This window comes from Columba livia, chromosome 3, assembly GCF_036013475.1.
Source record: "Columba livia isolate bColLiv1 breed racing homer chromosome 3, bColLiv1.pat.W.v2, whole genome shotgun sequence".
Classification (NCBI taxonomy): domain Eukaryota; kingdom Metazoa; phylum Chordata; class Aves; order Columbiformes; family Columbidae; genus Columba; species Columba livia.
In genome coordinates this window covers 74,952,479-74,979,490 of record NC_088604.1, presented here as the reverse complement: position 1 = coordinate 74,979,490, position 27,012 = coordinate 74,952,479, and the positions used below count along the sequence as shown (strand labels likewise).

The 27,012-nt window shown below is 38.9% G+C and overlaps 1 protein-coding gene across 7 annotated transcripts in view; it reads right to left on the bottom strand.

The window, feature by feature from the left end:
- Positions 1 to 17,299, bottom strand: part of LOC102087770 (sulfotransferase 6B1) — a 49,074-nt gene extending 31,775 nt beyond the window's left edge. For 4 of the 7 annotated variants that reach the window (XR_010471467.1, XR_010471468.1, XR_010471469.1 and 1 more), the window contains exons 1-6: positions 14,052 to 14,175; positions 13,530 to 13,628; positions 6,930 to 7,077; positions 2,625 to 2,953; positions 819 to 958; positions 59 to 148 (exon numbers count right to left, since the gene is read on the bottom strand). Coding sequence is in view for 4 of the 7 variants with exons in the window: in XM_065057679.1 (XP_064913751.1) it covers positions 59 to 148; positions 819 to 958; positions 2,625 to 2,826 (432 nt within the window). In the remaining 3 variants the exon portion in view is untranslated. Of the gene's footprint in view, positions 1 to 58; positions 149 to 818; positions 959 to 2,624; positions 2,954 to 6,929; positions 7,078 to 13,529; positions 13,629 to 14,051; positions 15,185 to 17,284 lie in introns of those variants that run through there. The other 3 variants (XM_005508612.3, XM_065057678.1, XM_065057677.1) reach the window with 3 other exon arrangements.
- Positions 17,300 to 27,012: the final 9,713 nt, after the last annotated feature.

The following is a 27,012-nucleotide window of genomic DNA, read 5'->3' as shown; positions in this document are numbered from 1 at the left end:
AAAAAAAATAATAATCTGTTGGAGTATTCACTTACAAAACACTAAAATCAGCACTCACCTTGGCTTTGTTTTTGAAGATAGACCTGGGAAGATTTTCAGGGAGGAGATGAGTAAATATAACTCTTCGAGAAGGTAATTTGTTCATTCGCTTTAAGAATTGGAAGGAGGAAAGTGGACAGTTTAGTTAATGCAAGTATTCTTTTCCATCAGCTTATGATAAAATATTGCCTTGCTAAGCTTATCAACTTAGTGGCTGATAGAAGCCCTTTTTCTTTGTGAATGTTATCCTGGAATCTTAGTGGACTGCTCTGAGCAGCTTAAATCTTCAAAAGCCACTGAGAATGAGTGTTTGGAACAAGATTATCCATTCCTAATTCTCTCCAGTGATAATGAATTTAGCATGTTCTGTTACGAAAGGGATCAAATCTAAAGGTAAGATGCAGACTTTAACTGAGGGTATGTGAAAGCTGGAGGGATCCCAAGGAGAAAGAGAAAGGGTGAGGAAAAAGAGCTGGTAGAAGACACAAAAGCCAGTATTTCAGTATTTGAAATTTTGTGAAACTCTTCTTAAAGACAAAATATGCTAGGTTGAATTTCTGCAGTTATTGCATATCTAATGAGCATGTGTTCCTCTGAAGCCCTCCGAAGTGTTCATTCATGCCTCAGCATTTTGTAACGCAGATGAGATTCATCTTGACCAGATGCCACATACAGAGAAATGGTAGAGCTCTTATCAAACAGTGGAATATTCCACACACCATATATTTAATATTTGAAGCACAAAATTTTGACAACTTTCATATGTATTCCATGTCTACCTCATATTTCTCAGTATCTCCCATTTCAAGATAGGGAAATTCTTCTAGATTTTCATCATTCTCACTGCTTTCTTTATTCTGTGTTTTCTTTTCAAATATGGCTACCAGATCACTTAAGATTTGGCCTACCCAGTTTGTACCTGAAAGGGAAAAAATACACAATTGTTAGTAAAACCTTTGGAACAGGCTGCCCAGGGAGGTTGTGGAGTCTCCTACTCTGGAGAAATTCAAAACCCGCCTGGACACCTTCCTGTGTAACCTCATCTAGGTGTTCCTGCTCCATCAGGGGGATTGAACTAGATGATATTTTGAGGTCCTTTCCAACCCCAACATTCTGTGATTCTGTGATTTTGCAATTCTATGGAAAAGAAATGGATTTTCCAGGAAAGCCAAAGGGTAGGTAGTACTACCAGCTGAGTTGCCTGGTCTCCTTTCGTGTGGTATAATCACAGCTGACTATCTGGACAATTGCCCCTCAGGGCCTCACCTTTAGTCTTTATGAGGATATATCTCCAACTCAAATGTCCCAGTGCATCGTAAATCAACTTGTGTGTTGTAAATTAACCTGTATATTGTTAATTAAATAATAAAGGAGAACCACTGTGATTCAAAATGGAAAATATGCGTTAATATAATACATTTTTATTGTGACAAAAATAAGGGAAATTGGGGTGGTAAACCCGTATCTCAAAACCTAGTATATTATATATGTTTTCTGATTTGCTGCACAGGATTATCTTGGGAGGAAAGATGGATCACAGAATTTCAGCACAGGAGCAGAACTAGATCTGAAAATTGTGCTGTATGTGCTCATGTTTTTTACCATAAGCAAAAATTCTCTAAAGTAACATTTCCTGTGTACATTTATTGTATTTCTATTCATGACGTTTAAAAGTCTGTAGAGAACTCCCATCTTTAGTTTACCATTTTCTGACTTCTGGACACTGGGTTCCTAGAGCTTTGTCACTACAGTCTTAATAACTGAGTTCTGGTGTATAGCATTTCTTCAAAAAGAAAATGTGAAAAAAGACAATAACTTTACAGTCCTGTGAACTGTGACTGTCTACTGCAAGACACTGTGAATCCAAGTGCTGAAGAAGAGAAACATTAAAACTGATATGAGACACATCTAATCCAAACCATAGCTCTGATAGAGACCAGTATAAGCTGCTTTCAGGCAGAAGGAGCAAAGATGCAGGGTAAAATCACAACCTTAGCAAAGATCTCCTCAGTTTCCCAATAGTCAAAGATCAGCAATATTGCTTCAAGTGCTACAAAAATAATTTTCAATAGTTATGGATTTCAGATATTCTTGACATCTATGTGAAATAAACTAAAGAATATGCAGCATGGCATACAAAGATACCAAAAGCTTTGTTCTGTGTAAAAATATAAAGCCTTTAACTTTACAAATATAAATGTGACATCAGATCCCGCAATATCAGGAGATCTAGTTGTATCTGGTGTGAGAATTGTATTTTAATTCTCTCTAATTTGGGTATTTAGCTTCATAACTATAAAAAGTACAGCTTAAAAAACTTCTACATGCTATAGAAATGAAAATCGGATGTCTTTTTCTCAGTCATTTGAAAAATTCCCTATATGACATCTTCATAATTAACTTTGTACTTTTTAAAAACAGTTTTTAAATCAGTTCTACAAAATTTTGTGAAAATTCTGAATACTGTTGTTTAGTATAATATATAATATTATAACTAATTTTTATATATACGATACATCTTTAGTGCAAACCTACTCATTTGTCATTACATAGTTTTATTTATGAAGAAAGTAAAATATATTCACCAGATTTCGGGTATCCTGCCAAAATGATATCATCACTTCTGGCTTCAAGAGACTCCATGCTTCTGAACACTTCAGGACTGCAAAAACTAACAGGGTAGAGAATCCCTTTGTAAGAAAAAAGAAGTTTGTCCCGATCCAGTGTGTCAGCAGTAGCCATCGCCTTGCCTAGGATATCGACAAATTTTTTTCTGGACTTCTCCATTCTTCTCTCTCATGAACACACAGGCTCCATCAGTGTGAAATGGTATGCAGAATGAGAGCAACAGATTACCTTTTAATAGGGGGTTGGTGGGGGCTTTCATGACGTGAGCAATATTTTCCTACTATTTCTGAAAATATAAAGAAATACGCAACACCAGTCAAAGACCTTTAGTCATTTGAACCTTTCGAAATCAACAGAAGTTAAACATAAGCAAACAAGAACAACAACAAAATGCAATTGCATTCTAGGTTAAAGAGCTTAACTAACTTCAAAATATCATGCCAACGAAATCTGTAATTACACAGAGTTTATAAACAAAACATATCACAATAGAACAACTTGAATTTCAGGCTGGGGTTTAAATGTCACAATCACATTCCTCATTGCAGATCTGCTCTTTCTAGTACTTGTTCTGCAGGGATTTTTTGTTATATCATTTATCATTCTCACTGAAATGGGATCAAACATGTTGGGATTGGGAAAGAAAATGTTCACTGCATTAGAAAGTGAGCTGTGAGCCATCCTGTGAGGGTAGCTCACTAATCCCTCCAGCTGGTGCCCAAGAGGGCATGTGGACTAACAGAGTCTTTGGTCATTGCTGGTACTACAGTACAGAGTTCTAGCTTTCTGGTGGTTATATGGAAATTACTCATTTATATGTGTTCTTAATGAGCTCAATTGTTGTTTAACAACCGATCAGTCATTACTGAGCTGGTAACAACAGAGCCTCAGCTATAATGATTAGCATTTGTAGTGCACTTCAGGTGATGAACTTTGGACTACACTGAACTCAGCAGAAAAACTGCAGTTAGGTCCAGGCTTCATATTCAAGTTTCTGGCAGGATAATGGGTCACAAGAAACAAGAATATAGTTCTCCCAAGAAAATCATATTAAGCATTTGAATATCATTCTTTCTTATCTCCATCTTTTGAATGCTGCCTGTCGGGCAGTTGGAGCAGGAGAACCAGTGACTGTATGCTTTTGCCTGTATGCTTTTGCCATTTGCAGCACACCTTGAGGGGTTCATGCTGGGATCCCCGAGGCATGCTGCAGTGCTCACAGGATGACCTAGCCCTACATTTTCACATCAATTTTGTTCAGTTCATGGAAATCCTTTGCTTTTCCCTTAATCTCCTCTTTTCTCTAAAACTACATCAATATAGAAAGACTTCCTATTTGCAGGCATCATCTGAAACAAGGTGGCATCATATGGCTCATCCTCAATCCATTTGTTGAATGAGATCTGTGTTAAAGCCCATACAACTGGCACCACCTGCATCAATTTACTGATGTTAGCTGAAAGTTGCTGTACCATGGAACAGCAACTTTGCTGATTCTTGAAGTGTAACCAGCCACCTTAGCAAATAAAAAAAAAAGCAGCATGTCTTAATCTTTTACCTTCCCTTGATGTTAAACTTTCATGGACTGAAGCTAAGAAAATATGTTTAGTAGGTAGTGTTTAAGTAGTGTTGGAATAGGTTTTCCATAATAGAAAGACAGCTCATTTCACTCTTACAATTCACTCATCACAGAATAGTCCAAAGAAACTTTGGCAGAGAAAACCCAGAGGATTTCCAGAGTATTTTTGCCAGAGAGGGCAGTCAGGCCAATTATCCCTTGGAGGCATGTTTTATCCTTAGGAACCAAAAAACCTGGTATTAGTGAAGAAAAACCAATTAGAAGACATAAGTCAGAAGGAGGGATTTTGAGGGGAATTAAATTTATTGGAGGAAAAAAAATATCAAGACTTTGTAACGTGAGCCTTTAATACAGCCATCTGCCATGACATCTAAGCCAGGAGATGGGAGGCGTGTACCTTGCATTGTACATGTTACACAAGAAGATCCTCTGATCCTGCCAAATACTGAACCCAGAGACTTAGGAAAAACATCATTTGATTTAAAGTTTCTAAGAAGCAGATTTAAAAACATGGAGACTAAAAACAGATTAAAGGTAATCTCCAAATTACTTGTATTTTTTGTTCAAACCACCACAGTGCCTCTGAAGGTATTTGATTTCCCATACTTATTGAACCAGGTCTTTCCTGATTGTGGAGCTTTGCAGAAAGAGGCTGGTGACCTTTTCTGTGATAGCTACAGGACATTGCCAGCTGGTAGTTGCACTCCCTGTTAAATGCCACAGCAAAAATTACCCTCAAAACTTGTGCTGTCAGGTGGTAAATAAGAAAAGGTGAGTTTCTATAACTATCCATATGATCTGCATTAATCTCAGTAAAACTGTGGAGAAGGCATCCAAAAATTAGTCCTCCAAAATGACCTAATATGATTTAAGATGGATCCATTAAGACTGATATATTCATAAAGGTACTGTAAAATCCCCTGATCATCCATCTGCAAAAAAAAAAAAAAAATAAGAACACCTTGATTGGGAGACACATACCCTGAAATCCTATGAATGAGTCCACGAAAAGTAGGGTTTAAAGTAGAATTGGCTCTATGATAGAAATGCCATATGTGGCATTTTTCCCTTTGAATAATTTAGCATGTGCCTGATCAGAGGGGAGTCAAAGCCTCCAAACAGAGACCAGGAGGGTAGGATGTTTTAGGCTATGTGACAAAAGCTTGTCTGCACACCCACAAAGGAGCACAGAGAAACAATAGAGGCGGAGCTCAAACAACACCCTGCCCAGATACTCCCAGGCCCATTGCAATAGCCATCAGCTCATCAAAGGTCTGTCTACAGAAGCACAGAGGACCACGGGCAGACAAAGGCAGGCAGGAACCCAAGTTAAGGACTCAGCAAAGGGACACCCTGTCTGGGCCCCTTCTAGGGCTGTCCCAGGTGAGCTTCAGCCCCAGTGTCCAGGTGTGAAGATGACACATCAAGGTGATCAGTGCTGGAGCATCTTTTGAAGACTGGCAGAAATTGCTGCCTGGGGGTACAGGCACATTAAGGAATGCAGCGGAGAAGACTTTCATTGTTGCACAGGAGTTACTATGTCAGGAGTTCATGACAAGTGTGAGACAACTGCCACAGAATAAATTATTTACCAACCTGCATGACACCGTTTCTATTTACTTAAAAGTACAGGAAATACCGAAAAGGAGATGAAAACTAATCCTCAGTACGTGATTCAGCCTAATTTTCTTGACTGCTCTAAAAAAACTGAGCTGGGGTCTAATCTGTTGTAAAATTTTCTATAATTCTCTTTCATCTTTTGTTTTCCTCTTGAATAGAAGAGTCTCCTTCATGATAGTCACCTTTCCTGACCAGGACAAAGCTGCTCACAACATCAGATTAGACCATTATCCCTAGTTTACAGAAGTATATGCAGCTCTGTCTTTCTCTTACCCAAAATTTCTCCCATGTCTCTTCTAAACTTTTTTTGAGCCTCAGCTTTGCTGTCTATAGAGATTTTTCACTCTCTTAATCCCCTTTCTGGAAGAAGGTAGGAAATAAGCAATTTTCCACAGTTTTCACCATTTCTATGAATGTATTGGGTAGTTGCCAAAGTACAGATGTAAAGGTTAACTGCCCTCGCCCTCCCATTAATATTCCACTGGGTAATGAAGAAGAACATGCTAGTAAATACAGGCAAGTTCATGACACACAATGCTGAAGAAATCGTCTTACACCAGCCTGAGGATGCCAGCTATGTGCTAACAGACTTCTCAAACCATAAACAAAAGAGTTTTATTTCCTTGCTTGTTTGTTTTATCTGATCTTTCCCAACCACACCGGTGAAATTAATTTAAAATTTTGAGGTATCTGACTAGAACTTTGTTATCAAATAAATGTGCAGACAGACAAGTCAGGCCAGTGACCTCAGGAAGTCACCTGTTGCCTCATTGCGTATCTGTACAACCTGAGTTAATCAAAATACCCTTTGATCTCAGGAAAAACACATACAAAACCACGAAAGCTTCTCTCTCTATTTCACCCTGCTTCTTTCTAGTCTGAGGGCTCCCTCAGCTGTACCACTCCCCTTTTTGATCCTGACACAATTCCTCAGCTTTCACCTTTCTTTACAGATTTTCTAGGTCAAGTCCATTTTCTATATTGAGATTTGCTTCATTGTGTAAAAATGCAGAGATTTTACATCCAAAATAAGATAAAAATAGACAGCAGTAGCACAGCTCACCAGACTTACTAATCTGTCCATGAAATACATTTCCACATGTGGCTCAGAAAACAAAACTTCTGTGTCTTTTTAACTGAGTATCATATTTAAGTCTTCTGCTGCCAACAGTTATGGCTGTTCCACATGATAGTAACCCCACAGCTGGTGCCTTTGAAGAGTGAAAAAAGACAGTTAATGACACAATTCCTAAATACCCACAGCTTTTACTATCCTGATTTAAAGTAGTCTTAAACTGATAATATTGTCCTTGATGTACCAGGGATACCATTCAATAACTGTTTCTGAAGCTCAGTCCTCCAGGCCTTACTTGTCTCCTCCACTACCTCCAGACAGAGATGGAGGAGTCCTTCATGATGGTAACATAATGTAGACATCTGGGACAGGTCCATTTTAAAATCTGTCTCACCATATGGCTTGAAACCTGTGTTTCCTATTTTTAATAGCAATTTTATAACAGCTGTAACTGCAGACTTTATCAGAATTGTCAGGACTTAGAAGTCAGTGTGAGAAGACAACAAAAAGGCTCCTGCTAGTGTAGAGTGCCAAGTTATTAATTTTTTCACTCCTGATTAGTTCCAGCACTGTTCCCACACTTAGTCTCTGTCTCATGATCAGCAGCAGAAACTGGTAAGTGGGATCCTTGAATACCTACAGAAAGTAATGAGGCCACTGACCAGACGGCACCGACACTAGCTTTGCTGGATGACCCTATTCATCAATGAATTTATGACATCCTTAAGGTTTAAGTATATAAATGGATTTTACTTGAAGGAGACCTAGAATAAGAATTATTACTAAATCATACAGAGAAGTTCAGGTGGAATAGCACAGCTATTATACACTGTTATACCAGAACATATTGTGGGAAACTGTTATTCACTCATTAGGTTTTAACTCCCAAACTTACCTTTCTTCACAGCTGAGTTCCTAACCTTTGGCAGCTGCTGACTTGGGAAAGAGTAGAGTGATCTCTAGTTAAGGTGACACAGACTGAGTAAAAGCAAGCTGTGGCAGAAAAGTTGTAGAAATGCATAAAATATCCTTTTCCCCAAACATGAGTACTATCAGGTTGGAGACTTGCAGGGTAAGGGAGAAATGGAGAACATTGATTTGAAGAGAAGGATAAAGAGCTGCTCTGATGAAATGTCCCCATGACAATTGCTTCTATATTTTAAAGCACTCTTATATTAATGAGTATTCATATTTTTATGAGTATTGAATCTTTAATTAGTTGATTTGTGAATTGTAGTTACTCCACAGAAATGTTAATGCAACACCTGAAAAGAACAGGTAGAAAAACAGTCTTCTGCTATGGAGGAACTGACTATTGCAGAAGAAAAGTTGCATAAATGCATTGCAGATTTCTTGAAAGCACTCTCTCCTAGTCTGGAGGCTTTAAAGAGTATGTATGTATGTATGTATGTTTATTTATTTATTTCTTTATTTGTAAGTCCAGTGTTTGCACTCTCCATGTCTGAACTATGCAATTGTCTTCCCTCACCACTTGGGAACCAGCAGGGGAAAAGCATTCCTAGGACCACGGGCAAGACAGAGTATCCATAATCAGGCTCAAACCCTTGTCCTATCATGGTCTGCAGAAGCCCATAGCAGGGAAAAAAATCTGTGTCAGGGCCTTTAATCCTGGTCTGAAAGAAAATGGTGCTGTTCAGTCACTGCATGAGCATGGGTTGGCATAAGGCTGCAGGGTTGCTCCTCCACTCCCCAAGGAAGGTATATGCATTGACTTCTATGTGCATGAGGACCTCAGAAAAGCAGGTGAACACGGAGGGCCAGCACATCAACTTCTTGGCACAAGTGGCTGCTACACATCTGAAGTTTAGCCGGAAAGTTTCCTCTGAGCTTCTATGAAAGTCATGGAGGCTAATACCCTGAGCAGACTACAGCAGACTTCCACAGTCAGAGTAAAGACACATCCCTCTCACATAAACTATCTACCTACCACAGGCATGGCATAGTGAGTTGCCTTGAGCTCCCAGGAGGCCCCAAGTAAAAGTCTCAAAGTTTGGGACCAGTGCTTCACTTTCTAGTTCAGAGCAGACCTGTGTGGAGAGGAAAAGTAGCCAAGACCCAAGTCCAGGGCAGGAACATCTATTCACCACTTTTCCACATTCAAGCCAGTCAGGTAAATACCTGTGCCAAATCTGTTTCTTAACACATCAAGCAACCATTAGTGATTACAAATATTCCTAACGTTATCAAAAAAGCTGTTGTTACCTGTTTGTAACTAAATGACACCATTCAGTGATGTAACAAGCAAAATTACAGCCAAGGTCCACCTCTTGCTTCTCTGACCAGGACCAGACCTCACAGAAAGGTAGGTCTGGGACATGTTAGAAATACATGAAACAAAGGCAGCTGTGAACTGTACCTTTAGAGTATTGTGACAAAACCAACTAGGTATGACACATCTAAATTTGATCTGTTTGTTTTATGACAACTATTTTCACTAGGCTAAGAAAAGAAATCAGGAGGCTCAGACTGGCATGTTATGTGTTAATAAGGTTCAGATTTCTGCTGATGCATACTTGCAAAAAAGCACAAGGCCTGGCAGAGTATTTACAGAGCAAACTTAGCTAGGAGACATGCATCAAAATTACCCAAAGTTATGGAGACAGGGGCTGATATTCTGCCTATAAAAATAATTATTCTTTAAATGGATTGAGTTACTGATGTGTTAAGAGATTATTTTTTATCAGTGTTTGATGCAGTGTTTGATTCAATTTCCAATTAAGTCAATGAAAAAATTCCATTGATTTGAATCATAATTGGATGAGAGTTTAACTACGGTAGAAATCTTTTTGCCAAGAAGTGACCTGAATTGTTAGTCTTCAGAAAGGTCTCTAGGTACCAAATATCCTTAAGCACTCTAGAAAGACTGAGAGAATTATTAATAAAAAGAGAAATAGAATATTTCTTTAAGAATGCATATTGTAAAGCAGGGCTGTTAGATTCCTCTGTATGTGATTAATTATAATACTGTTCAGTGAATGAACAACTTCTCAGTATGCCAAAGGTCTTACATTTAACATTAACATCTGATACACACTGCTATCACTATAAAGCCAGCTGCAGTCTGAATATTACAACATTTATCTGCAACATCGACTTTTGTCCTGTGTATCGTGCAACTGCATTCCTGGTCAGAGTTGAGGAAATTATTGCTTTAACAGCTCTGTTTTATCTCTCAGGCTTTGCAATACACACCATATTTTAACCTGGAGTGGTTGCTGTGAAGCGTTCCTTGTACATTTTCTCAATTTCCAAACTATGCTTTTCAACAAAATGATTCATCCAGTTGCTACCACCACCTACAAAGAACCCTTATTGATACTGTAAGATATAATGCACAGGTTTTAGTATGCAATGTCTTTATTTTCTAAGGAGGCATTATTTAAATCCCTCCAAATGGTAAGTGGTCTTCCTTGCTTTTTAAAATTATTATTGGATTTGATTCCTTTCCAAACCTGAGCGGTTCTGCTAGTCTGTAGAGATCCTCTGGGTGATGTCAATCTGTAGCCAGGTTTCTGCTTCATTTATCCAACAAACAGCCCTGGTCTTGGGGCAGGGATGAGTGAAGAGTCACAGACTAACCCTTGGGTTGTTACATGGGTGAAATAAAGTTAACCGGCCTCATTTTTTTGTTCACCTTAATACACCAGCTGTACAGCAATTGCATGTTAAGAACTATTCACCAGCTGCTTATGGAAGCCTACCACATGAGGAAAGACTGAGAGAACTGGGCTTGTTCAGCTTTGAGAAAAGAAGGGTTAGGGGACACCTTAGCACCATGCTCCAGTATTTAAAGGATGGCTACAAAGAAGATGGAGATTCCCTGTTTAGAGAGAGTCACATGGAAAAGACCAGGGGTAATGGGTACAAGTTACTGCCAGGGAGACTCTGGTTGGACACAAGAGGGAAATTTTTCACTATGAGAACAATCAAGATATTGGAATAATCTCCTCAGGGAAGTGGTGGATTCCCCAACATTGGACACTTTTAAGATTCAGCTGGACTGGGTGCTGGGCCGTCTTGCAACAAAGGTTGGACCACATGATCCTTGTGGTCCCTTCCAACCCAGTATTCTATAGTTTTATGGTTCTATCTTCTTCCTGCCATGAAGGCTATAACTCTAGAGTTACTTCAGTATAAGATGGCACTGATCATCTAGAGGGAAAGGCTTACAGACACTCAGAAGCAACAAAATATTTTCTTTCCAGAAAATAAATTGCTCCTCAAAAAGCTTCCATAGCTTTTCAAAATAAAAATAAACAAAACAGCAACAACAAAAATGCCTCTTCAGAAGAAAGACTTAATGGTTTTCATGGATGGACAAGCTCTGTCATGCTGTCATCTAATATCTGATTTCTAATATCCTTTTAGCCACAGAGGAGGAAAGAACTCTTTGCCACATCACCATCTCCCTTGCTCTCCCCATCTCAGGTTAGCTGACTTTGATGAGTCAGATTAACACAATTTTAAAAGAGGCAAGGTGTCCAAAAAGCTGTATGCCATGCCAGTTGTGAAACAGTTGCGAAATAGCACTTAAAGCTAGGAAATAGTTTGAATTTTTTACCATTATGCACATGAATATTGAGCTAATATCTATGGAAGGAAAATTCTGTTAATGAAGCTGTGAAAAGCACACCTAACTATAGGAAGGCTGAGAACAGTGTCTCCAGAATGGCTGAAAAATTCACCTTTACAAAAGAGATTATCACCAAACATCCCATGATGTCCTTAGAAGTCTTCTTCACAGATTGGAAGATACTCCTCCGTACAACAGCAAGAATGTGTTCTTCATTCAAAGGGAACCCAAAAATATTCAACAATTTTTTTCACTCTTAAATATGTATTCTCTTAAGAAAAAAGTAATGCACTAGATATTATCCAAGGAAATACAGCATTTCCTCCCTCTAGCCTTCCACCTCTCAAGGTAACTCTTTTCACACCACACTGATGACAAGGTAGACAGTGATACACACAGCTGTTCCCAGGATTATTTCAACTAATTATTCAAGTCACGCTCTGTATAGCTGAAATCCTCTGATAATAAGTAGAATCCATTTAGAGAAACAGTGATGAAGGCATGCATGTTCCATTCAGAAAGACACTTAAAATAGGACCCCCAGAGCACTGGGTAAAAGCAAAGCACATAAGAAGGTAATAATTATATGACAAAATATTATTGAAGAATGAGTTCATGCTTTCCAGTCTTGAATCTGTGTTAGAACTACAGGCAGAGCTCCTTTCCAGCCAAATCATGTGCTTCTTCTACAAGAAAAGGCTTTAACAATTAATGTCTCTTGACGGCTTTGGAAATTTCGCTAAGATTATTAACTCAGGTAATTGTTCTAAGAAATATCTACATTCATTTATCCACTAGATAAGTTATTTTGGAAATAACTATCATACTTCAACCATAAAATAGAGTTAGACATTCAAATACTTGTGGGTTTTGATTATCACTGCTGTTATCACTGCTTTGTTAACCATGCTGTTATTAAATGCCAGTATTACTTTCATGCTTGAAAATAATGGACAAATACCCCTTAATAACCACGGTGAGTAGTGAAGGCTCCCTTAATGACTCCAGCATTTTCCCAAAGGTATGTCTTCACTGCTCAGTTGAGCTGGATGAACTGCAGAAAGTTCTTGGAAGGGCAGATGCAGTATCCTAGCCAGACTGAGAGCATCATCAAAGAAAATCCATTTCTCGTTAGTGGATTGTGAGACTGTTACAGTAGGCATTTGCTTATGCACGTCTACGTGCAACAGTCCTCTAGCACTCATTCCCAGTCAGCTGAGGCAATTGAACAGAAATTTATGAGAGGGCCATTTTGAAGTCAAGACAGTGCTTGTAGTAGAGCCTGTTCCATGTTGGTGGTCAAGACAGTGCGAGTAAAACACCAGTAACCATGAGTGAATGTATCCATTAAGAAAGAATACAATATCTCTTCCAGCTGTGAAGTCTTTGAAGAAACCACCCCAGGATTCATATAATGGAAAAGGAAAAAAGACTAGGAAAAAATGATAATAAAATGTCACTAAATATTTTGGATTTTGACACAATAGCAGTACCTGAAAGATATAAATTAAAATACATATACCAGTATTAAGAAAGGGCTGTAAAGGAAATATAGCAATGTACATTTCAACAACCATGGCAAAGATTTCTTGGAACATGTACATTAATCTTGCAGTACTGATTTCACATTATAAGCAGAATTCAAATTGTTTCACTGTCATTTATCTTGAGGGAAGTTTTTGAAATGTATTTATCTAGCACATGTAAATTAATTATATAGAAACTAGGTGTGTTTTACTTGGCATTAAGGTTTTCAGATATTTATGGTGAACAGTGGTTTTATTAAAATAGACCAGATAAAAAGTAAAATTATCAAGAAGGGTCACATTTGGGTAAAATGCTCATATTCTTTGCAGGATAACTTGTGTTCAGTGTCCATCCTTTTGCAACATCACAAGTAAATTGTCCCAGTAGGAGACTAGTTAAAAAAATCTAAATCAGAATGAGAATCTCCCAAAGTCAGTATGTCTATAAATCATTAAAAAAGCACTTACTCTAGCTTTGTTTTTGAACATGGACTCGAGTAAATTTTGAGGAGCCTTAAGGTACATGTAAGTCTTCTTGGGAGTAATTTCTTCACCAGCATCAATAAACTTCAGAGAAGGGAGAAAGTAGAAAGCATAATTAACATAACATTAGTATTTTGAAACCCTATTCTGATGCAAACAGTTTCAAAACCCTTAGCAAAAATTTCAGCTGGGACACAAGAAACTGTTAAGCTTTCTTCTGGGACAAAATACTGTCTTTTTTTCAGTAACCCTAATGTAAAAGCTCTTAATAACAATTGCTTAGGGAGAAAAAATTGCCCTTCAGTCTATTTCAAAATGTGAGTTTATGTTGCTTTTTTAGGTGATGAGAGAACTCTAAAAATAACGGGTGGAATATTGGTGGGTGACTTAAGAATAATGCATCCCTTTGGAGTCATAATGAAGAAGCCTGTTGAGGCTAAGAGGAGAGAGGGAACAGGAGAAGGAAGAACCTGAGATTAGATTGGGAAGGAGAAAACTCTGACATACAATAGCAGAAGTTTTTGACTGGCATCATCTGTATCTAACTTCCTTGGAGCAGCTCCTACAGCAAGGTCTCATTACTCATGGGGACTGAGCTGTCCACTTGGCTCTGGGGCTCGTCCTTCTGCATCTGTAATGAAGCACATTAGCAAGACAGTGCACAGAAACCTCAACTAGTCAGACAGATGCTGCACCTCCTTATGAAAAGAAGGTTTGGAAAGCAAAAACATCTATTTATATGCTATTAAAAAGCAAATTGAATTGGCATAAGAAAGCAGCAGGGCAGTAGCAAATTGAATTGGCTTGTTGCAGGTGCAACAGAAGTAGAAGTTCCTTATGGGACTATCTTCAGCATTTTGTCTTGTGTTACATAGTCTTTTTATCTTTGCATGAAATACCTCCTTCGTAACGTCTACAGGATAAAATTGGACTGAATTTTGGAGAGTGTCTCGCACAGGCCTTCTGAAACTTTTTTGCCTTACAGGTCTACATGGATTTATTTTAGTTAGAGAATCCCTGCAGTTGCCCATAGTCTTTACTCTGTAAGGATGTATTTGATATGTCACATGCTCAGTTGAGAAATTGCATATAAGGTTCAGTATCCACCTTTTATTTCTCAGGATATCCAATTTCAAAGTAGAGAAATTCTTCTGGCACATCTTTCTGATATTTTATTTAATTTTAGTTGGGGTGTTTTTGCAGCTGTTATTACTATTAAGTCACTTAATATTTGAGCAAATCAGTTTGCACCTGGAAGCATGAAGAGTAGAATTTTTTTGAAGACTCTAAGAAAAGTCTTGTATGTAATGTATGAAATGGTGCATGAGGGTCCAGTGATACCCCATGAGGGAAACAAAAATAAAATATTTTCAAGTGTATAAATTCACACTTACAGAGATGATGCCTTGTCTGTGTCATTTAAAATATTGCTGAAACCTATAAAGAAGTAGTTGAGGCCTCTTCTGCTCCAGTAGGATAAAAGGAGGAACTATTTTACTGGACTTGTACCAAAGAATAAAATAGGAGTACATGGAGGGCAGGGAAGTGATTTGAGACAGCCAGCATGGTTTCACCAAGGAAAAGTCTTGCCTGACCAACCTAGTGACCTTCTATGATGCAGTGACCACATCAGTGATCCTTCTCTGCAGCCCTGCAGAGAAGGACCTGTGGATACTGATGGATGAAAAGCTGGACATGACCCAGCAATATGCACTTATAGCCCAGAAAGCCAACCATATTCTGGGCTGCATCAAAAGCAGTGTGGCCAGCAGATCAAGGGAGGTGATTCTACCCCGATCTGGTGAGACCCACCTGGAGTACTGCATCCAGCTCTAGAGTCCTCAGTGCAAGAAAGACATGGACCTGTTGGAGAGGATCCAAAGAAGGTCCACAAAAATGATCAGAGGGGTAGAGGACCTCTGCTGTGAGGATAGGCTGAGAGAGCTGACATCATTCAGCCTGGAAAAGAGAAGACTCTGGGGACACATTATTGTGGCCTTTCAGTACCCACAGGGGGCCCATAAGAAAGATGGGGACAAACTTTTTAGCAGGGCCTGTTGTGATACAACAAGGGTAAGTGGTTTAAAACTAAAAGAGGGTAGATTTAGACTAGATATAAGGAAGAAATTTTTTACAATGAGGGTGGTGAAACACTGGAACAGGTTGCTCAGAGAGGTGGTAGATTTCCCATCCCTAGAAGGATTCACGGTCTGATTGGGCAGGGCTCTGAGCAACCTGACCTATTTGAAGATGTCCCTGCTCATTGCAGGGGGGTTGAATTAGATGACCTTTAGAGGTTCCTTCCAACCCAAACTACTCTATAATTCTATGATCTTTAAAGGTCCCTTCCAACACAAACCATTCTATGAACTAGCCAACATTTTATCGCCACTTAGGCAATAAAATGTTCATGCCTGGCATGGAAAGGTGCTGGCAGGTCTGATATACAAGGATGGGATAAGCATAAGAGCAGTACTTTGTTCCTAAAGGTAAACTAAAATGTTTACATTCTGTAAGCAATGGTCCACACATAACTGTTTTAAACGGCAAGCTAATGATTTATACTAGACTTTGATCATTCCAAGTGTTACAGAAATGAAAAACTCCTATGCTAGAAACAAGAGAAGCCATAGATCTTGATTCATACTAAAAGTAACTAACCAGTTCAAGCAAAACCCTGCTGCAGGGTGCTGTGGTACTGAAAGCTAAGCAGCTTTCAAAGGGCAGCAACATCTTCATGAAAGAGAAATTCTCAGAGGGCTGTTCAATACAACTACCCCCAGATTCAAGATGTCCCTAGGTTATGGATTTCTGTAGACTAGGAAACTATTTTGAGGAAATATCATTATGTGCTGGATACTCACATATTCTTGTCATCTTCTGTTGGCCATACCTGTATATAGGGTTCATAACTAAAAGCAACTTGGGCCCATTCTAGGATGGGACATTAAGGTCTCATGTTCTTTAAGAACTTCATTTTAACTTGGCCTCATGTTGCAGGAGTCTAGCCAGAATCAATATTTATCCTGTAATGGATAAATAAAATATCTGATCTAAAATATGGCTTGAGCTTCAATACCTGTTTGTTTAAAGTACACAGTTAAGCTTGTTTTCAGGTTACAGCTGGTAAAAGGATCAGTTTTCAGTCTTTATTTCACTATTCTGTTTGCTTAGCTGACAATTATATTTAAAAATAGAGGGGTTTAGCCTGCTCTAGATGAATGTGCTTGTAGGATCTGTGAGTACAGTTTCATATTATTTTATGAAGAATGAATCATGTCAATTTTGTCAATCATCCCAAAGCCTTTCACTCTAAGAATTTGGCTTGTTGCCAAAGACTATATTTTTGTGAGAATTTGAGTGAAAATAATCTTACTACTTTTAAGTATGAGAAAAACGGTTGGGAAAATGTTTCTTCCCTCCTTTTTATGGCCATTATGATTAGGGCTTAATTACTGAAGTCGTGACTCAAGCTTTGCCTTAGTTAGAGCTTTAATAGGCATGGTATGATTCACATGAGTTTTATCTAGTTGTATTTTCTTCTACATACTCAAAATAGTAAGATAACAGAAAATTTTTCAAGCCTTACCCTAGTTAGAGCTTTAATTGGCATAGTATAAATTACATGAGTTTCATCCTGCTGTATTTTCTTCTGCACACTCAAGAGAGTGAAATAACATAAAAATTTTCATTACTTATTATAGAAATCATTACTTATTATATAAATGATACAAACTTACCAGAATGGAAACCACAACTACCACCAACTCAATGTTGCCTTACTTGCATAGGTAGCTGAGCTGCTCTTTCCTCTACACGAGTCTTGGTAAAGCAGGTTCAGATGCAATACTTTGAGACTCCTGAAGAGAAGGATCTTCAAAAGCAAGAAAAAATATTTTTCAAAAATAAGCTAACCAAAAGATAGAATTTCACAGTGACATGTTCATACACCCCATGGTCTCACCTGGGAATTATGGTACAAGCTGTCAAACAGAAAATACCTTTCAGAGCTCAGATTGATTGGTACAACTGCATAAAGCCCTGATTCCTTTATGCCTCAGAGCTCTCATTGTATCTAAACCTGGAATACAAAGCTAGGGGTTGTTTTTTTTTAAAAAAAAAACTTCACATATGGACACAAGCTAAATATCTGAGGGCTATTATTTTGATGTTCAGATGTGCATTGTGCTGTTTAGCATACAGATTTTCTTTATAATCAGCACACACCGAACATTTCTTCTCCAAATAGTAATGAGAAAAACCCTAAAACAACTGTTATTAGTTATCTTATTTATCACTTATTTTGGAAGACAGTTATCATGCCAAGAGGCATAGCATGAGACTCAAAGAACAGCCCCACTCCTTCGGCTGACAACTGAAGCTATTAGATGTAGAATATCAGAATAAAGATTTTGAAAAGCCCAAAGAAAAAGGGTGAAAAAGTCCTGTAAAAAAAATCGGAGATATGTGAATCTCCCATTTGATGGACTATATAATCTTCCCCACTAATGCAAATGTTGTGTAATGAGTGTTATTTTACATTACTTTTAGTAATGGATTTGTCTGTTCCTTTCTTAACCCCTTTAGGTGCACAAATTCATTATCACAGCACTATACTAACAAAGTTTGTTTGTTTGCTTTTTTCTGGAGAGAAAGGAAAATAGAATGGTATATGTGAATAGAATGGTATATGTGATTGGCCATCTGGCTTTCTCTGTGTGGTTTTTTTTTTTTTTAATAACTCATTGTTCTTCCAGTTTTAAGTCACACTGGATAATCCATATTTTTACCTTTGTTCATACCTGACATCTTGATTTTTTTTTCTTAATGAGAAATAAGATCATTAATGTTTGTGCTGCTACCTAACATTCTGAGTAGTTAATGCTTAGTGTTCATTTTAAAGTTGCCTAAAGTAAGTGGTAATATTTGAAAACTTCCCTTTGTTACATTAAATTTCAAGAAGACTCCATTCCTACAAGTACTTCAAAGGGTGAAAAATGCTCTTCATTACAGACAGATAACCATTTTGAAATGAAATTGTCACCTTCTACACCCATATACAATTGTCCCAACAACTGCTTTTAACTGGGAGAATTATGGCCTCCCATTCATAATCACTGCTGGAAAAGCCCCATTATGTGCAAAGTGACAATTGATATTACAGAATTTTATTCAAAAAGTGAGAAATAAAAGTTCTAGTTCACCACTTTTTGTCACTTGTGTTAAACAACTGCACCTAAACAGAAAAGACATCTCTTGGGTTAGTTTATAAAAGTGTCCTTGCCACTGGATTCCAAAATTACACAGGAGTCTTTATTGGCTCTTATCTAAAATTATTTGTCTATGTGGCTAGACTCTGCTTTTCCACAGGAAAACCAGCCGCAGCGGTCACTGAGGAGAGAAATGCTAGGAAATTCTTCAAGCACACATCTTCAGAGCAGATCGCTGGTTTCAATGAAGCGCAGGGTAGACAGCCCTGCACCCATGGAGATTAAGCCTCTAAGTCCACAATGTTAAATTCAGTAGCATACAACTCCATATGCAGAATAACTCTGACACTCCAGGATTGCATTTAGTGTAGCGCTGCTCTCAATTTCCTCCCAAACCTTCCACCACTGGAGTTATGCTTTATTCCCCCTTGTTCCTAACAAATCTATTTATTTGTGTGAAGACTCCTTATTTCCTACCTATGTTCTGCAGAAAGTATTTCCACAATTAATTGAGTTCCACCAGTATTCAAAATACAGATTTATTTTGAAGTCCAAAAGGAGCAACTAAGTATCTGATCTGACCACCAATAAAGAATGTTTAATTTTACCCGGTTTCCCATGTTAAAACCAACTATTTGCTTTGAACTGAATTGCCAGCAGCAGTCGCCTACTTCTAATTTCATTTCACCAAGGTGCAGTTTTCAAGACCTACTTCTGGCCTTTACTGCACTGGACTTCAGGTACTCTTCCCCCTTATTCGGCAGTTCTGTACATGTGCTTGAGAGACAGCACTAGCTGATTCTCTGAAGATGGATGAACTTGTAATTAAGCTACACGGAATTCTGTCTGCTTTCCAGTTTTTAAGTATAGCATACAGCAAACTGTTGGTTTCTAAGAGCCAAATTATTCACATTGTCTTCTAATTGTTTCAGAAAAACTAAGTGCAAGCTCCATTACTGTGTTCAGCTCTGGAGCCCTCAACATAAGAACACGGACCTGTTGGAGCAAGTCCAGAGAAGAGCCATGAAGATGATCAGAGGGCTGGAGCACTCCCCTGTGAAGAAAGGCTGAAAGAGTTGAGGTTGTTCAACCTGGAGAAGAGAAGGCTCCAGGGAGACCTTATAGCAGCCTTCCAGTACCTAAAGGGGACATACAAGAAAGCTGGAGAGGGACTTTTTACAAGGGCATGTAGTGATAGGACAAGAGGTAATGGCTTTCAACTGAAAGAGGGTAGGTTTAGATTAGATATAAGGAAGAAATTCCTCACCGTGAGAGTGGTGAGGCACTGGAACGGGCTGCCCAGAGAAGCTGTGGATGCCCCATCCCTGGCAGTGTTCAAGGCCAGGCTGCATGGAGCTTTGACCAACCTGGTCTAATGGAAGGTGTCCCTGCCCATGGCAGGGGGCTTGGTACTAGATGATCTTTAACAGCCCTTCCAAACCAAACCATTCTATGATTGTATTTAAACAAAACCACGCAATTCCAATCAAAAAAGAAAAACGCAACTGAGAGTAAAATCCTTTGTTAAAAGAAATATCATGAAGAGGCTTCTATATTCCTTACTTGAGTCTACATTTGACAGAAAAACTTATTCACCTCTGACCACTAATTAATAATAAAATGCCAGTGAGGATCTCTGACACAAATCATGGGGAAATAACTGTCTCAAGGACAGTGCTGACATCTCAGTATCTTACACTCACAGACCACAGCAATGTAGCCTGACCAGCCCATCACTGTTACAGTGCTTCCTGCCCAGGAATCTGGTTCAAAGGAAAGATGAACAGGTTTAGCTGTCAGAGAAAACTGTTCCTGACATGGCCCTGACACATGGTGGGTGCAGGGGAGAATAAGAATTTAGGTCTTCATGGCCATGCCCCTCACACCTTTTCCAACCCCAAAGCTCTCCATCTTCAGTGGAAGCGCTGGATGGACTTGGACCATACAAAGTGGAAAGAGAAAAAAGTCACTGAGTATCACATGCACCACGAAGGTATGGAGGCCCATCTAAGACTGCTTTGGGCACACTAACTTTTTATTGCTTATTTTTTTCTTTGCATTACATTAATTATGAATTAAAGAAAATACATTCTCCAAACACACACACATACAAGTTAATTCTGCATGCTTCTTATTAGCTTTCATTTTGCAGAAGATAAAGATTTCTTTTTTATGTCATTTAATTTCATTTTTCATTCCACTGGTTTCCATTCCATTTAAAATACTTTCCAAACATTCTAAAATACTTTCACTAGAAGCTGAGAAAAATAACATATTCACCAGATTTAGGATATGCTGCTAATAACACATCATTCCTGACTTCAAAGGATTTAAGAGCTTTAAAATTTTCTGGCTGCTTATCACAGCAGGGTACAAAACTCCCTGGTAGGAGAACATCAGCTTCTCTGGGTACAGATTATCAGGGGCAGTTATAACCTTGTCCAGCAAGTCAATGAACTTCTTGTTGGCCATTTTTTTTTCCTATGGTTGTGTAGGTCTATGCAAGCAATGACATGAAGGGGTAGTTAGGGTATTTGTTTCTCAGCAATTAAGTAAAAGACTTGTCTTGCATGTTTATAAATGCTAGTAAACTGTGGATAGTTCTGAGGATTTACAACAAATTCAGATTATTTTTGACCCCTGTATCAGGAGCTCTGGCAATGACACAACTCCTATCCTTGTACTGTTTGCATGTGGCTGTGCAAACAGCTGTCAGCAAATGCTGAGCAAAACATCTATCTCACTGAACAGAGCAGGCTGCAGTGACCCCCTGAGCAGCTATGTAAGTAGGGCAATCAAAGGGTGGATTTGTCACCTGAGGTATGATCCTGTACTAATGACCTTGATCACAGTCTGTTGTCTCTGCACAGCATTACACTATCAGGCGGATGGATCAGCTTGGGTTAGTGCTAGTTACAGAGCCTTTCCACAGACCTCCATTACTCAGTGTAAATGAGACTGGAATCAAAGAATGGCATATTGTGGATATCATCAGAAGGGGCCTAAGAGCTCTGGCAACATCTGAAGAGTAGGGCTGTCCAACAGCCACAAATTCAAGAAGCTTGTGTTTGCCTCCAGGTGGGCTATAAAGGAACTACCTGCATTCTACCAGAAGTTTCTTGAAGCCAACGCATTGAGAGAAAATGTTTCCATTGGAAAAGTTATTCATTTTCAAATAAAATTTGTTCCCTCAAACAATCTCTGATTGCTTCCAGCAGCTACTCAGCTTCTCTGTCAATATACCAGGCAGGCACCTGCTTCTTTAAGCCCCTCTCCTTCCCATGCCTCTGCAGTCCAGCGTGTTTAAGATCCTTGAAGCTTGTTTTCTCATTCCCAGATAATACCTGATGCACAGGCACTCTAATACTCTTCAAAATGCCTGGCTTCTCCTTGGTCTTCTCCTACTGTTCACTGTGCAAGCAACACCCCCAGCATGTCTAGTCAACCTTCCATTACTACTATTTACTGCCAAGATCTCACTTTCTTCTGTAGGAAACCTCTTTCCAGTTCTTTCCAGCTATACCCATATCTGCTCCTCACCTTGGCTCGAATTTGAGTACTCCACAGTCCCTGCCCATGCCTTTTCTTGGAGCATTTCTATCTGCTCCTGAGGCACTGCCTATTCCTGGCTTGCTAAAGTAGGCAACTTCCCAAACTTTTTCTCTTTTCTTCACCCCACCAAACTGGCCTTACATGTGCATATAGCTTTGTGCCTGATTTCCACCACTCACCATCACCGTATTTACCCTTTTCTCCCTCTCCTCCTGCACCCCAGAAAAGCCCTTGACATGGTACAACTGCTACTCCCCTGCACTTCACAGAGAGCGTCCTGCCTTAGAGCAATAGCCTAAGGAGCAGTTGCCGACCCCTCAAACCTAGAGTAGTGGGTGCTAAGTGCTGCAGAGTATGAAGAAGAAAGTGCTAAGATCAGTTTGGGAACAATGTTTCGACCTACAGCAGAAGATTGCTATTACTCTTCATTTGGGTTCTTTTCCTCCCCCAGCCATACAGTGGTGGGAGACCACTTGGGGAGTCTGGTGATTCCATCAGACTGACATACACACAAGGCTGTGAAGATGGCAGCAGCTGTGTGTAAAGCTATAGAGGTGCCAGGATAAATAATAACTGGCAAACTCACCAGCTTGGTGTACTTGAGCCATGAGTAGACAGTGTGTGACTTCTGCTTACCCACAACACCCTGATCATAGAGCTGGGGACTGGAGCAAGGCTGGAGAGCTGACTCCTGTGTTCCATGGCAGCAGGAGACCACCACACTGCTCTGAAAGATGTCAGAGGAGATTTTGTCAGTAGATGCTAGGTCACCATCACTTTTCATAAGGATTCACTTACTCAGCCAAAACATTCACCCCTAATTTTTGGTAGGGAAAGTTTCTCAGCTCCAGAATGAAACTTTTTATGGGAAGAAATGAAAAGAGACAACTCACCTCAAACAGGCCAGGGCAACAAGGTACAGTGTCTGGAACACGGGTATGGGGGAGATCAGAAACAAAGGAGGTAAATACGACTGTCCTATAGCCTGGGTTGGGGGGAGCACTCCATGATAATTTATTGATTATTTTGGAAAGATCTGAGCCTTGTTTTTAATCTCAAGGAAGAGTGGGAAAAGTTCAAACTTCAAGGACACAATAGCTAAAAATAAACACACCGGAAAAAGCTACAAAGGTGTAGGTGGGGGTGCAATGCTTGTAAAACACTGCAATCAAAATGTTTTCACAGATAGCATTTGCAAACAATTCACTTTAAAGCTGCTATATGTGGCACCCATATAGATTGCATTTCTTTTGTTTCCTTTCATACATGATCCTTGTTGGATTTTGAGCAATAAAACAGATCCACACATATTTTTCTTCTTCTCATGCTCACCCTAAAACCTATTGGAGTCTGATCCTCAACCTGAACGTCAGCCCAGAGGCGCTCCGACCTCTTTGCGCCATCTACTGCTTTCCACAGATCTCAGCATTCCACTCATATATCCTTTGGATTGCAGAACACTCATTAGATGTTTTCATAGAAATATCAATTATAATTGTATGGTCTTGTTCCTGAGAGGTCAAAGGCAGCTCAGACCCTATTTCACTTTTTTTTTTACCTTTTTTTTTTTTTTACTATTGTCACAGTCATATTGAACTCCAACAGGTCACAACCTATTCAGGATTTCACTGAATTATTTCTAAACCTTTAATAAATCATGGCCCTTTGGTCTTAAAATATTCCAATGCTTAATTACCCCAGCTTCAAAAAGTATGTCTTGTTTCTAATAACTTTTATCCCCAAATAGTGTACTGATTTTCCTCTGAGATAAAAAGGGGTCTTTAAGAAGTCAACACAATGAAAAGATAACATTCTTTGTCTTTCCACAAAGAAAGCCTACAGAGTAGTTAGTGCATTCCCAGACTACTTCCTGGATGTGAAACAATATATAATAAAACACCTTCCTCAGAGCTGAAGAAAGCACCAGTGTCTAAAAATGTCACCTCCAGCTGCTGGATACCAAATGCTTTGTGAGAGAAAGGCATCTTGCCTGAAGGCTAGAGAGGTTCAGCTGAAAGCCTCTTCTGAGCAAAATCAATACACAGTGAAAGGAAGTCTGAGGCCACCCAAAACATTTCAGCTTAATAATTGTCTAAGACATTGGATATTGGGTTAAGGTGACATGGCCATAACAGTAACTAATTTACCTTTAAAACTACACTCAACTTATACCTTGGTTAAGACAAGCAAACACTTTTCCAGTCTGAATTAATATACTTGTTACTAAAAAATAACAAAATAGTAAAAAATGTGGGTTTTTTTAAAAGGCATATGTTCAGCTTGTCATTTCTGGTGGGAGAAAAAACAATTAAAGCAAACAAACAAAAACAAACAAACAAAATGCCGCAGGAAAGCTGTTACTGGAGTTTCATTTAACCAAAAAATCAGCCATTAGAACAGCCATAAGGGAGAAAGCAAAAGTGAAAAGTGCAGCTAGCTGAAATGCATTTCTGACGGTAACTAATACTGGATGCTAAGGGAAACAATAGATGTAATGGCACATTCAGAGAATAATCCTTTCCCCTGTTCATACACCCACTCTTTAACAGTCAGCAGCTGTTAGTTTCTGAGGTGATGGATGCACTCCAGCAACATTTAACAGCCACCAGTGGGCCAGTTCTTCATGATTTTTCCTAATCTTTTGTTTAGCTATGTGAACTTTAGTCTTCACAGCATCCTGTAGCCATGAGTTCCTCAGTTTAATTTAGTGTTGTGCAAAAAGGAGTTTTTGTACAGCTTCTCCACTATCACAAGCATGATAATATTTCAATCACTCTAGAAATACTTCTAGTCAGAAAGGTAAGTAGAAACTCAACGCCTTAATGTAAAAACCCATAAAGAAAATAATCCTTTGAAAACAATACATGTACTTTTTAGAAATCTCTTTTTAAAGGGGAAGACTCATTTCTTTTTCCTTGATAAATCATCTTTGTCATGAATTTGCAAGTCCAAAGGATCACAGGAGGAACATGCTACCAGCACATGATGACTAAACAGATGCAAAATGCACCAAAGCCAAGTGTACTATGCACAATCTACTAACCACATTTTATACACCAATATACACACACATATATAGATATATGTATATAGATACAACACAGCTAGATCTTTCCTTTTAAGTTGGCAATTCTGAAACTACTCTAAATGGAATATCATACAATGTCCATTACTCCAAATAGAACTCAGTCAATTTGTGGTAAACAGGGAAACTGCTATTTCCCTAAAAAGTTAGCTTGAATAATTCCAAATCTTTTCTTGCTATTGTTATGCCTGCTTTGGGATTAAATATTTTAAATGTCAGCCTCCTGCACTTGAACACAACACATGAAGTATTATTCTTGCAACATTAATTAATGGTGCAAAATTGCCCTTACTGGTGCCTAAGAGGTAATTCATACAGTATATAAAAATGTATTTCCATTTTGTTAAGATTGGACAGATCTCTGATCTACAATTTGCACAGTTCAAAACAATGATGCCACAGGAAAGCACTGGGCAAAAATATTTGATGGAACATCTTTTATTAAAATATGCTGCTTCTGTCAAAGCAAAATATTTTGTAGGATCTTGTCATTTTTTTTATAAAAGCAGTTATATATGAAAAATTTATACCTCATCAGACTCATAAAATAGCATATTTGGGATTGACTCCTTTCTGGAATAGTGGCCTGGCTTCCCCGTATAACATTGTTAAAACTCATTGATATTTCATTAACCTATCATGTGAAATATTTTACATTTCTACAGGCAGCTTAACTCTGCCACTTCCTAACTTTGGACTACTAAACTTCCCAGCTTTATTCAGGTATTATATATTGAAGTATGGCTATAAACAGAGTGTTATAGTTTAATTTAACAGAGTCTATTTGTTTTTTCACCTAGAATTTACCTAGTCACTTGATAAATGGTTGGCAGCTACAGCTTTTTGTCCACTTAGTTCTTCTCAGGGAAGGTGCAGTCTGGTACTGTGCCATTAGATGTCACTCTGGACCATGCAAAAGAAGTTCAAAGCACGAACTAGCATCTTCCCATCAGCAAACAATAACCCCTGTTTCAAAACAAGAGATGTATCTTCCAGGACTGCACCTTACCCTTGTGCCCTCTCCGGTCTGCAGGCCTTGGCTGCCACCGCCCCGTCCCTCTGTGGATACCAGCGGTGCTGACACCACGGCACATGATGGAAAGCAGTTCAGGTGCCATACAGCGAAAACTCAGTCCTGTCCTGCTTTCATTTCACAAAGGAACAATTTCTAGGGTTCATGGTTTTCAGTCACAAGAAGATACCATGAAAAAACACAGCTGTCGAGTGCCTCTGGGTGGGGGCAAAGGGCAATGCTGAGCATGGTGTCTGAGTTTAGAGCAGATAATCTAGCAAATAAGATGTTTTGTGGGTTAGATCTGAAGCCAACTCACTAACCACTCCATTGCTGCATTGCTTCTTACGGGTTCTGCTTCCTTCAGTCTTGTTGGTTGGTTGGTTGGTTGGTTTGTAGTTTTCTCCTGACAGAGTTTTTCCTGGTGAAGCATTTCATCAGTCTGTTGTGACTCCCCCAGGGGAAGAGGGGAGTGATGGTAACTTTGATCATGGGGGAAGAGATAACAGTGGCAAGGTGAAGTGCTCCCACGCCTGTGGGGTGGATTCTGCTGATGCTGAAATCCTGGAGGAGGCAGGGGGGAAACAACAACAAAAAACCCCAACAACA